Raw genomic sequence first — 10770 nt, 5'->3', positions numbered from 1 at the left:
GAGTTGTGATGTGCTTTTGGTGGAATCAGCATATTTATCATTTATTCAGAAGAGCTAGGCTAAATAATATTTAATCTAAATACTGTGAATTAGGCCAGGTTTATAGAAGAAATATAAAGTGAAATGGGCAGGAGGGAGAGAACAGGAAGAATTAAGTAAGGCAATGCTCCCAAAAAATAATTGGATGAACAGTCCACCATAAAATGTGGCAGAGAATTTAAGAGAAAAATCAGATAATTTGGCAAGTGTGTAAGGGCATGAAAATGCTGATGATCGTGCAACTGATTTGGTTAAAGTGATTTCCTTAGGCATGTCGTGGCCCACTGCGGTCTAGACTGTGGACATTATAGCAAAATGTAAAAAGAAGGGGGCTGGAGCAAAACGGGAGCCCCGTGAAATCTCAGAGCCTACGTTGGTAACAGGTGGACGACAATAATGAAAAAGACATTTTCTGTTGAAGAGGTAGGGAATTAGCCATGCTAAAACAGAGTCAGTGATACTCTTCAGATGCTTGAGACACTAGATTAAATGAGACGGTCTGCTTTAGTAAAAGTTGTTCAGATTTAGTAACTTCCTCTTTAAACTGCTGTTTAACAGGTTGTTAGTTCAATTTTTCTTAGCATTTACTGTGTATTCAGAGCTCTAATACCCAGACATTATAAAAAAAACCTGATTTTTTTTCTGTTTAAAATAAATAGTTCATAGATCTAAAGATAATGACAGTTGATAAACCGAGGCTGAGTTTTTTTTTTTTTAGTTTGGTGTAGTAGTTTGGTTGTGGACACAACTTCACACAACCCTCTGCTAAGTCACATACACATGTAAATCAATTCATTCAACTTTATGTACAAATGACACCACTGAATAGCAATTTTACATTATGTCCTTAACATGTATCCACGCACTCACTGATCACAAAGGCTAAAGAGGGAGATTTAGAAAATCAGGACAAAAAAGCTGAATGCAAAAATTACAATGTCTATCTAATTGGGGCAGAATAACAGACCAGAGCTAAGAGAATTAAAATCAAAGATAAGAAACACAGCAATGGGACTTTAATCAGTGATCAGAAAGCTCAATACTTCAAATAAGACGGTTCAGCCTAAGGTAAATGAGAAGCATTAAATATTCTTTCTTTACATCCCAAAATCCAAAGAGCCACTCAGCTGATCCCTGAAGTTACTGTGCACCTTTTGGGGTAATTGATAACATTAATGACCAGTTAATGAGGCGCTAATCATTGGAGAAGATAACGGACCCAGCGGCATTTACAATCATGTTTCCGACCGAGCAGCGAATGGTCGTGGGCTCAGGGTGAGTATCTTTGATGTTCCTTCAATGAGCTGCAGCTTATTCCAGTGACATCAAAGCCCTCTCTGAAATGTGGGACATAGGCCCTTGATTTACTCCCACCAGGGCGCAATGCAGCAGTTGGCTCAGTTGGCTCTTTTTTCGGTGCAAAGTTTCACTCTCTTGCACTGACTTGGTTTGAAAAGTCGTAAAGTTTTGGGAACCGGTGTGAAAGGGCTATTTTTGTCTTTTCGACAAAGAGTCAGAGGTTAACAGATAAAGGAATGAAAGTCTTTGCAATGCTTGAGGTAGAAAAGACTACGGCAGAGTGTGACTGTGCGCGTTAGTGAGAGAAAGAGGGAGAGCGAAAGAAGCTTTAAAAACTCAAGAAATGTGTGCCTCTCTCTTGCCGCACTTCTAATTTTACAAATAAGGCCAGTGACAAACTTTCTCTCTCTGTTTACTGCCACCCGTTCACAATATTCTACCTATACACCATGAAATATCCTAAAATGTGCTCAAATCAAAAGTGCTCTGTGCCAAGGCTCAACACTTGTTCTCAGAAGAAGTACGTTAACGTGTATGGGCATTCATCTTGTCAAGCTCTAGGCTACGTACGTCAGCCTCAATATCCTATTAGATCATTCTTACAAGAATCAGATAATTAGAGCTAAAGACGGGTTGTTTGTCAGCTGCAAGCAAATGGCAATGTGGTTATGTAACTGCTGTTTCTGGCAGAGCTGATCACTTCTCCGTTTGGGTTGATTCATAAGGCAAGGATGGAATGAATAAATATAATGAGGCATAATAAGTAATAATAAGAATAAGAAGAGTAACAGTAAACTCAGATTTAATCAGCTGACCACAGTTGAAGGAGAAACCTACGCTCTTTTTGCTGCCACCGTTCAACCATATAGGGGATGAGTGTATGATATTCCAGAACATATTGTTTTTTATTGGTTTATCATATTACAACTTATTTATTCTTACTGTCCACTCTCACTGTTGTTATCCATCTCAATGTTAACACCCCTCGTGTGTTGAAAAGCTATGAAGAACCGAAGCCTATGATGTTAGACTTATTATATGGTACTTTTATATTGGATTAATAGTGACTTATTATAAGCCTATTATTGGACTTATTTAAATATATAAAAACTGCTTTTTTAAAATGTCGTAACAATAACTTTTTTTTTTTAACCAATGCTGTTTTCCATAGAGGGCTCCAATTTCGCTGTCCATGGACAGGGATCTCTCCATTCTACTTTAGTGTGCCTTTTTAGACAACTGAGGCTGACTCAGGAAAAGCTGTGAACATTTAGTTTATATGTAAATATTGGGCTATAATAAAAATAGAATTACTTGACTTTGCTAGAGAAATTCTGTGCTGAAATTGTCGCTGTTGACCCCTTCGGATTTATACAGAGATGTCCGTCTTTGTTTAACTGAAACCCCTTAATATACATTTTGTTTTGTTAACTTTCAGGTTGGAATAATCATCTCATTCTACACTTTCTGACTGTATCATACATATTCTGTATCAGCTTGATTCAGCTCTTCATTGAAGCTATATAATGTTAACACTGAGGTAAATATTAAAATCCAGGACTCCTTGTTTTTATGGCTGAACTACTGTATCAGATGGAAATGTTCCCAATGTCTCATGTGGCATTTTATGTGGCATATTTCTCCCAAACTCAGTCTGACATATGTGGTATTTCTGGAAACCTTGGAATGTCCGTGAAAATCTAAACATTTTGTGGTTTTACATAATATCATGATTTTATAATGACTGACCCACCTGCGAGTCACTCAAGTTTCAAGGGTTAAACATAACCGTTAAGTAATGTTAAGAACAGGAATCCATTCAATTAAGGTCACACCTAGTGTAAGTAGCTTTCACGCCTGTCTTGACCACAGAAATCCTTCCAGTGCAGTACTGGAGTATTGTCAGCCCGCCTCAAGGGTCCCAGCCTGCAAAAAACAACATCCCTCCTACCCAACTCTTCCTGCCTTAGAAGATATTCAGTTTATTGAATTTCAAAGGAGAGTTTGTGTGTTGATTTGTGTGGTTTATGGGGTCTGTTTCACAGACGCTTCCACAGATTTTTTTTTGTGTGAAACTTTGACTAATTCAGCATAAAATCCTGGGATCAGCGCTGGTCTTCAAAATCTAAGTGTACTTCCCTGTTGTTGACAACGTACCTGACACTTGTCGCAGACTGTCACAGTAATCTGAAACTGACAGTCAGCTCCCCCAGAGCTGCTTGGAAGTGTTTGCCAATCCTCTGTGAATCACATCTGATGGATATGCTCTCACACAGTGTTGTTGGCATGAAGCTTCAGTAAATGTTTGTATGTACCGCTAAAAAGTAGGGAAAAGCATGTATTCTATTGCACTTATTAGAACAGATTTGAAATAAACTGTAAAATGGGTGACATTTTCCTTGAAAGACAATTAACAATGCCTTTTGTTTTTTTTGTTTTTTTTTGTTTTTGAATATTTTGGATTCCGGTCTCAACTAGTTTCCATGGATGTGGCGCAGCTTTTAGGCTAAACAAACTTACAACTTCCGACTGAACAGCCTGTCACTATAAATCTGCTGTTCTCGTCCGCCCTGTATCTCTCTGTCTCTTCCCATCTGTCATTCTCTCTATGTCTTATTATCTGTCTTAGTACCTTATAGTTACACACACAGAGACACACACAGAGTACCACGTTTCCTCAACACAGTCTGAAAAAGAGTGAATTCAATGGTAAAATTGCAGTGCTTTGCCTTTTCCACTTTTCTTATTTGCTGTAGGGAAATGGGAATGATAGTTATGCAATTATAATCTGTATGGAGAATGATTCGTCACCAATTTTCTTATGCAGTTCTTGGCTCCCCCTTCAGCACTAAGCTCAGTCTTCCTCCTGACAGGCAGCAGAGTGATGTGACATGATTATATAAAGTCTACGGACTGCAATGCTTCAGAAGTGGGAAAGTGATGTATTCATTTTGAAAAGGGCACAGAGCAAGAGACAGACAAATGTCAAAAAGAAGTGAGACAGAAAAGTGTACCCACTTGTTTTTTAGAAACAGTTGTGCACGTTGAGAACTTTCCATCATGACATTAATAGTCACTGTGGATATTATTCCGCACAGCCCCTGAAGCCACAGAAATGTTCATATAGTACTGTCACAGACTGGCAGGGATTGTGGTAAGATGCTTGAGACTACACTTCCATAAAGCTGTAAACAGACGACTGCTCGGTTTTCATCTCTGTTATTATTCACTCCTGCCTGTCTTTTCCCCTTCTCGTCATGTCTGTCTTGCCCAGTCTCAATATGTTTTCTGTACTGTTTGATAAATTGGCAAGTTTTGAATATCAAGTTAACATTCATTAACACAATGTATCAGGTGCTAATCTCATATGTGCTGTGATATATACTTTGTAAGGAACAGTCAACTGAAACTCATGAAACTGTTTTGACAGTTTCACTTGTTTCTAATGCGAAAACAACCATTGCTGACATTTTTTTTTCAAGTAGTATTGTTTTCACGTACATTAGATGATCTCTTGTATTGTCTGGTAAGATGAGAATCTCATCATATGTGACCACAATTGAGCTAAATTGGACAAAAGACTGCTATAATGTAATCACCAAACTGTAAAGAAATAACATTGTTTAAAAAGTTTAGATTGCAGGCTAAAAGTAAACATGTATTCACATTTTTAATGTATTTACATTATAAGCTGCTATAAAATAAACTCAAAAGAACACTAAATGCTGTGGTTGTTGCCGTGTAAGTTGGAGGACAATCCACTGCAGAACTGCCACATTTATCCCGTTTCATGTTTGTTACAATGCCGCCATCTAGTGTAGTAACTTGGTAAATCGGAGCTCGATACTGAATAGAACACTAACAAATGAAAAACACAGGAAATTCTAACGTGTAGGCTGCTTTGTGTGCCGCTTTCATCATGAAACTGAATGTGTGTTATTAACAGTGCCCTTTTGCGCTCTCTATCAATGGCAGGAATATTATTATGAGAGGTGTATGTAACTAAAAAAAAAAAAAACACTTCTGAAACGACCCCTCTTACCGGCACGTTTTGTACGTAGTGACGCAATGCGTCAAGAGAAGTCGGATGCGTCGGACGAGGCTGCCATGTTCCACGGTCAGCCGTTTTCCTATGGCAGCAATGTTAGCAAACAGCAAATCCTCGCGGCTAAAGTGACTATGTCTGTACCGCCACAATGAGCAAGATGTTAATGGACCATGGTGAGTGTAAGCACTCAGCTATACGGTACCCCCGTTCAGTCCGCATTCGACCGTGACGGTTGATAACAGATGCAAGATATTTTGCAAGTGATGTTTACGGTAACTTAACGGCTAACGTTAACGGAAATGGTGCGAAATATTGTGGCACTGCAATAGACGCGTCTTCGACCTCCATCCTAGTGTCGATTACTTTGTTGTCTCTTTACTGTAACCGCACAGTCTTTACGTTCGTTCCCCCAGGTTCCCTTCCCCTCTCCTCTCTCCGCCTCATCGTCCCCCCCGTGCAGCTCGTGTCTGCGGCTCTGTGGGAGATAGTGAAGCAGGGAGCTGTGATGTACTATGGTCTGCTGGAGGAGTTTATCACCTCGGTGCTGGAAACAGTCCCCGAGCTGCTCACTTACTCAGAAGAAGTCCAACTAGTCGTGGGCTTACGCGCAAGGGTAAGAGAAGACCTGCGAGACGTGTTTTGTACATCTCATCTACCAGTCCGCTAAACCGACGGGAGAACGGGCACTTGTCCGTCCATCCTATCAGTTTATAAAATATGATGGTGCCGATTTAACTGCCCCACAGTATCTACAGAAGTTACAACGAACTCCATCTCGAACAGAAAAAACAGTAACATGTAACATTACTGCACATTAATGCAACAGGCCCCGTTCTACATAAGATGTACTTTTTCGTACTTTCTTTCTTTTGAATATTTTATTTTTGAACTTTTTCAAAAAACTTCTTTTTTTTTTTTTTTACAATAAAAACAATCACACAGAAACACACAAGAAAATCATTGTCCTACCAGAGCAACCAAATATTGCATAAGAGGTTCCTTTACTTTTTACATTTTGCTGTTAATACTTGTAAACGAGTATACTACCATAGTGCTATTTTTGAGCGCAGGATGTGAATACTTCTTCCGCAACTGCTTGTCTGATAGTTTGATATACCTCAACTAAATAGCCCTTGTAGACAAAAGATATTACTTTATGACAATGATACGAACTTAGGTTCTCCATGGGGAAATTCCCTTTTCCTCAGTCCCATCTTGGACTGTTGATTTCAAGGTCATTGTCAAAATAGCAGCTCTGGATCTGGTAAAGATATTACATTTTTCTGTCCAAAATCTTCTTTTGTATCTGTGCAGCGTAGGTGTGCATTAGTAATGTTAATGCACAACACTGCAAGTTAGTTCATGCAGACTGCAGGAAAACAAATGACAGTAGGAAGATGTATACATTAGAATAAGGCAGCTAATGCAACCAAGTTTCCTGTTCCCTGCAAGTAACTGGTTTATTCAGTGTCATTACATCTGCATTCATCAACACAAAACCGAGCAACTTAAGTAATTTGGCTTACACACAATAAATCTAGTTGAATTTAAATGCAGTCTAATTTGGTTATAGGATAAGGTCTAGACCACCCAATTCCCATGTAGGACAGTGTAAGGATCTAACCCTTGACCTCATCATGTACAGGCTTGTCATCTGCCAATACATCCGATTCTCATATATAGTATTATTAATTATAGTTTTCAGATGATGGGCTGCGTCACTCCGATCCGGACCTCCTCCTGTGGCTTTGTTGAGAAAATAAAGCTTTCACTAAATTGTTTCTCTCTTGATATGCCAACAGGTGGTGCTAGAGTTGTGCCGCAGTGATGATTTCACCAGCCCACAGGCCGTCCAGCTTCATCTGAGCAGATTAAACACCTACATCACAAAACAGGATGAAGAAGTGGGTGCTCTTGTTAAATCCCTACCACTCTTTGTGTCATTTGAATTTACTTGTGTATTTTTCATTTGCTTTTTTTTTTTTTTAAGACTTCCAGTACTGAGGTAAAAGCATCAGTGACTAACTTCTTGAAGCTTGTTCAAACACTAGTGGATGATCAATGCCAGAGGGATATCTTTTATCAGGTGAGTTTGCTGGTACTTGGTGTTACAATTTTAAAAAGTAAATTACGCAGTTGTTACATGTAGTTTGACATAAACTCAAATTGGTTACATCTGGAGTGTTTGGATAATAGACTTATATGTGACTATCAAGATCTGTAGTGGCATCAAAGGGGCCTGCTAGTATTTTGTGAAATGCAATGAATACTTTCTTCCTTTAGAAAATCTTCCCAACAGTTTTTGGCCCCAAATATGACTCCGCCCTGGAGGCTCTAATGAGAAAATTCCTCTTCAATCTTCAGAAGCTGCTGCCTGTTCCAAACCTCGAACAAGTGGGTACCTGACATACAGTAATCTTGGGACAGATACGGTGAAAATATACTATTAAGTATATATAATATTGTTCACATCCATGTTTATGATGTTGTCATGATGGTAAATATAGAAAAGAATTAAGTAATATGAAAGTACACATGGTAGTTTGAGGGAAGGTTGTGCAATAATAAGGAAATTAATCGCAATATAACACCAGTAATGCAAGGGTATATATATTTTTTTAAATAGAATATATTAGTTAATAGATTGAGTTAATCTGTTCTGTTCCTTTCCTAGACTTCCCTTTGGCTCAGTCTCTCCCCTTCTGTCTTGAAAGAGTGTGTAGACTTCATGAATAAACCTGAGCCCTTGAATACGCTTATTCAGCATCACAAGCATCATGGGCATGAAGTTCCACAAGGTAGTCATTTGAGAGACTTTCACTCAAATCCCAATTATCTTCTGAAATATTTATTTTTCATTAATTTTCAGATATTGACTCCATTTCCTGTTTTGCTTGACCTTTCCCAGCTCTGTCTTCCACTTGTAATGACTGCATCCTTTCCAGCCTGTCCTATCACCTACCAAGGGTCAACTATGATGAAGGAGAGAACGGTGTCAAAGCTGGATCCATGTGTATCAGTGAGGACTGGCACAGAGACAACTCGCTTGGGAGTCAGTCTCAAAAGAATAAAGAAGAAAACTTCGAGGAGAGAAATTCAGAAGTGGCAAGGAATGTGGAAAGAAATGGCCAGCAGCATGCTGATGATCTGACTGAAGACCAAGGAGCCTCTGTTGAAGTAATACTTGAACCTTTTGATGAAAGTGAGTCTAATGATGATGATGACGACATGGGAAAAAAATGGTTTCACCATTTAAAAACTCACAATAGGACGTCCTCGAAAACTTTCAAGTGTCTTGTGTGTGGCCAGGATTTTGGTTCCATTAGCAAACTAAAAAGGCACAGGATTACTCAAAGTGGTTGTTTGATGAACAGACTGGGTCGTTCAGATTCTGCTAGCCAAAGTAGATTTTTTGAAAGGATTAACTTGCATCCGAAACCTAAGATAAATGCCCGTAGGAATGAGAATGAGCTGCAATTGGCAGGGGTCTTAACACGTAACTTTGAGCCGTCTAATGATGACTGTAGTCTTGTTTGTCCTGCTTGCGGCAAGGTTTTCACTTACCCAAAGAATTTTGACAAACACCAGAGGATTTGCTTGGTCAGCAGTAAACGAAAGATACAGGTAAGCCCACAGTGTTCTACAAGCTTAGCACATCCCTCCAAATCAAGCCCTGTTGATAAGACCAAAGTGGCTTTGCTTTGTGAAACTGAAACTGAGCCTTCAAATGTTGCACCCCGGGAGTCAATGTCGTCTGACTCGTGTAAAAGAAGCAGCCGTGTCAAAAAATGCTCTGCATGCGGGAAAATATTCACTCGTTCTGCTGACTTGACGAAGCACATGAGATGCCACATTGAACAGAGTCCTTATCTTTGCTCATATTGTGGTAAAGACTTTGACAACTATGAAGACTGCGAGGCACACAAGAAAGGTCAATGCAGGATTTCAAACCAACACTCACAAGCAAAGAGTGCATTCACACAGGAGAATTCTTCGAGCAACGCAAAGAAAGCGAATCAGAAGAAAAGTCTTGTTTCAGTCACAGATGTAACTGCCAACGCGCAGGCTATGCAGGCTTGTAAATCACCTCTTACATGTCAGGAATGCGGCCAGGGTTTTTCTTATTACAAGAGTTTTGAGAAGCACCAGAGCAAATGTTCCAAAAGAAGTCCTCGAAGGAAAAAGCGAACAAACGCCAACCATTTTGTTATCAATGCCTGTAACTTCCAGTCAGCTAACAAAACCAATGACAGCTGCGCTGAAACAAGCTCTGAAACAAAGGAAAGTAAAACTGAAACAACTCCAAACTCTACAGACTGTGCAGATGACTCCCAGACTAAGTCTTGCACCATCAAGTGCACCATGTGTGAGAAGAACTTTTCAGAAATTGTCCTCCTGAAAAGACATTATTCCAAGTTACATAAAATCAGAGGTTCATACCCTTGTCCATTGTGTAAGAGAACTTTTGTGAGGCTATGTGAATTGGTTCGACATCAGCAGAACAAAAAACTGTACCAGTGCGCTGCCTGTAAGAAATGTTACACAAAGCCAGGGCTACTGAATGATCATGAAAAAGTTCATACTGCAAGTGTAACACCACGCATTTGTGAAACATGCGGAAAAGGCTTCAAATCTCTCGCTTATCTGATTCTGCACCAGAGCAAGCATAGAGAACGACAGCCTAGTGTTTGTTCCTACTGTGGTAAACAGTTCAGCACCAAAGACTGCCTGAGAGCGCATATGGTGAGGCATACAGGTGGGTACCCATGCCCAGTATGCGGAAAGAAATTCTATCAAAAAACATACCTTAAATGGCATCTGTACAAACACACAGGGCACGAGCCGTACCTCTGTGACACGTGTGGAAAAGGCTGGCCGAGTGCAGCTCAGCTCAAGCTTCACATGATTCAACATACGGAGGAAAGGCCGTTCAAGTGTGAAGACTGTGGTGTGTGTTACAAGAGGGGATCGCATTTGATGGCTCACCGTAGAGACAAGCACATCAGGTTGCGGCCATTTGTGTGTGAGGTTTGCAGCAAACCCTTTCGATTAAACAATGAGCTGAAAAAGCACATGATGGTTCATACAGGGGAGCGGCCATTCATTTGTCCAAAATGTGGCAAATCATTTACAAGAAAAACTCGGCTAAGGGAGCACAGAGAAAAGGCGTGTCTGTAGCTTCATGCTATTTGCGGACTTGTCCTGTCCTAAACTGTCCATGATTCATGTACTCTACTACAGTCCACCAATAAGCCTGGTAGATACAGTATATTCTGTCATCAGTAATGTCTCACTGCTGTATATGTGTGATGCTTTTTTTAATGAAGCCACAGATTTGTTAATAAACCACAACATTTTTGCCTGATATTGTGAAGGATTTTCAT

General features: G+C 39.7%; 1 protein-coding gene across 1 annotated transcript; it reads left to right on the top strand.

The window, feature by feature from the left end:
- Positions 1-5412: 5412 nt before the first annotated feature.
- Positions 5413-10751, top strand: LOC120798890 (zinc finger protein 585A-like). Its single transcript, XM_040143682.1, has 7 exons — positions 5413-5559; positions 5800-5999; positions 7189-7290; positions 7377-7472; positions 7670-7780; positions 8061-8184; positions 8295-10751. Exons 1-7 carry the CDS (start codon positions 5535-5537, stop codon positions 10562-10564), a joined length of 2928 nt encoding a protein of 975 aa, XP_039999616.1. The 5' UTR covers positions 5413-5534; the 3' UTR covers positions 10565-10751.
- Positions 10752-10770: the final 19 nt, after the last annotated feature.

This window comes from Xiphias gladius, chromosome 14 (genome assembly GCF_016859285.1).
Source record: "Xiphias gladius isolate SHS-SW01 ecotype Sanya breed wild chromosome 14, ASM1685928v1, whole genome shotgun sequence".
In the NCBI taxonomy this organism is placed as follows: Eukaryota; Metazoa; Chordata; class Actinopteri; order Istiophoriformes; family Xiphiidae; genus Xiphias; species Xiphias gladius.
Note: the sequence above shows the minus strand (reverse complement) of the source record. Positions and strands in the feature narration are given on the sequence as shown.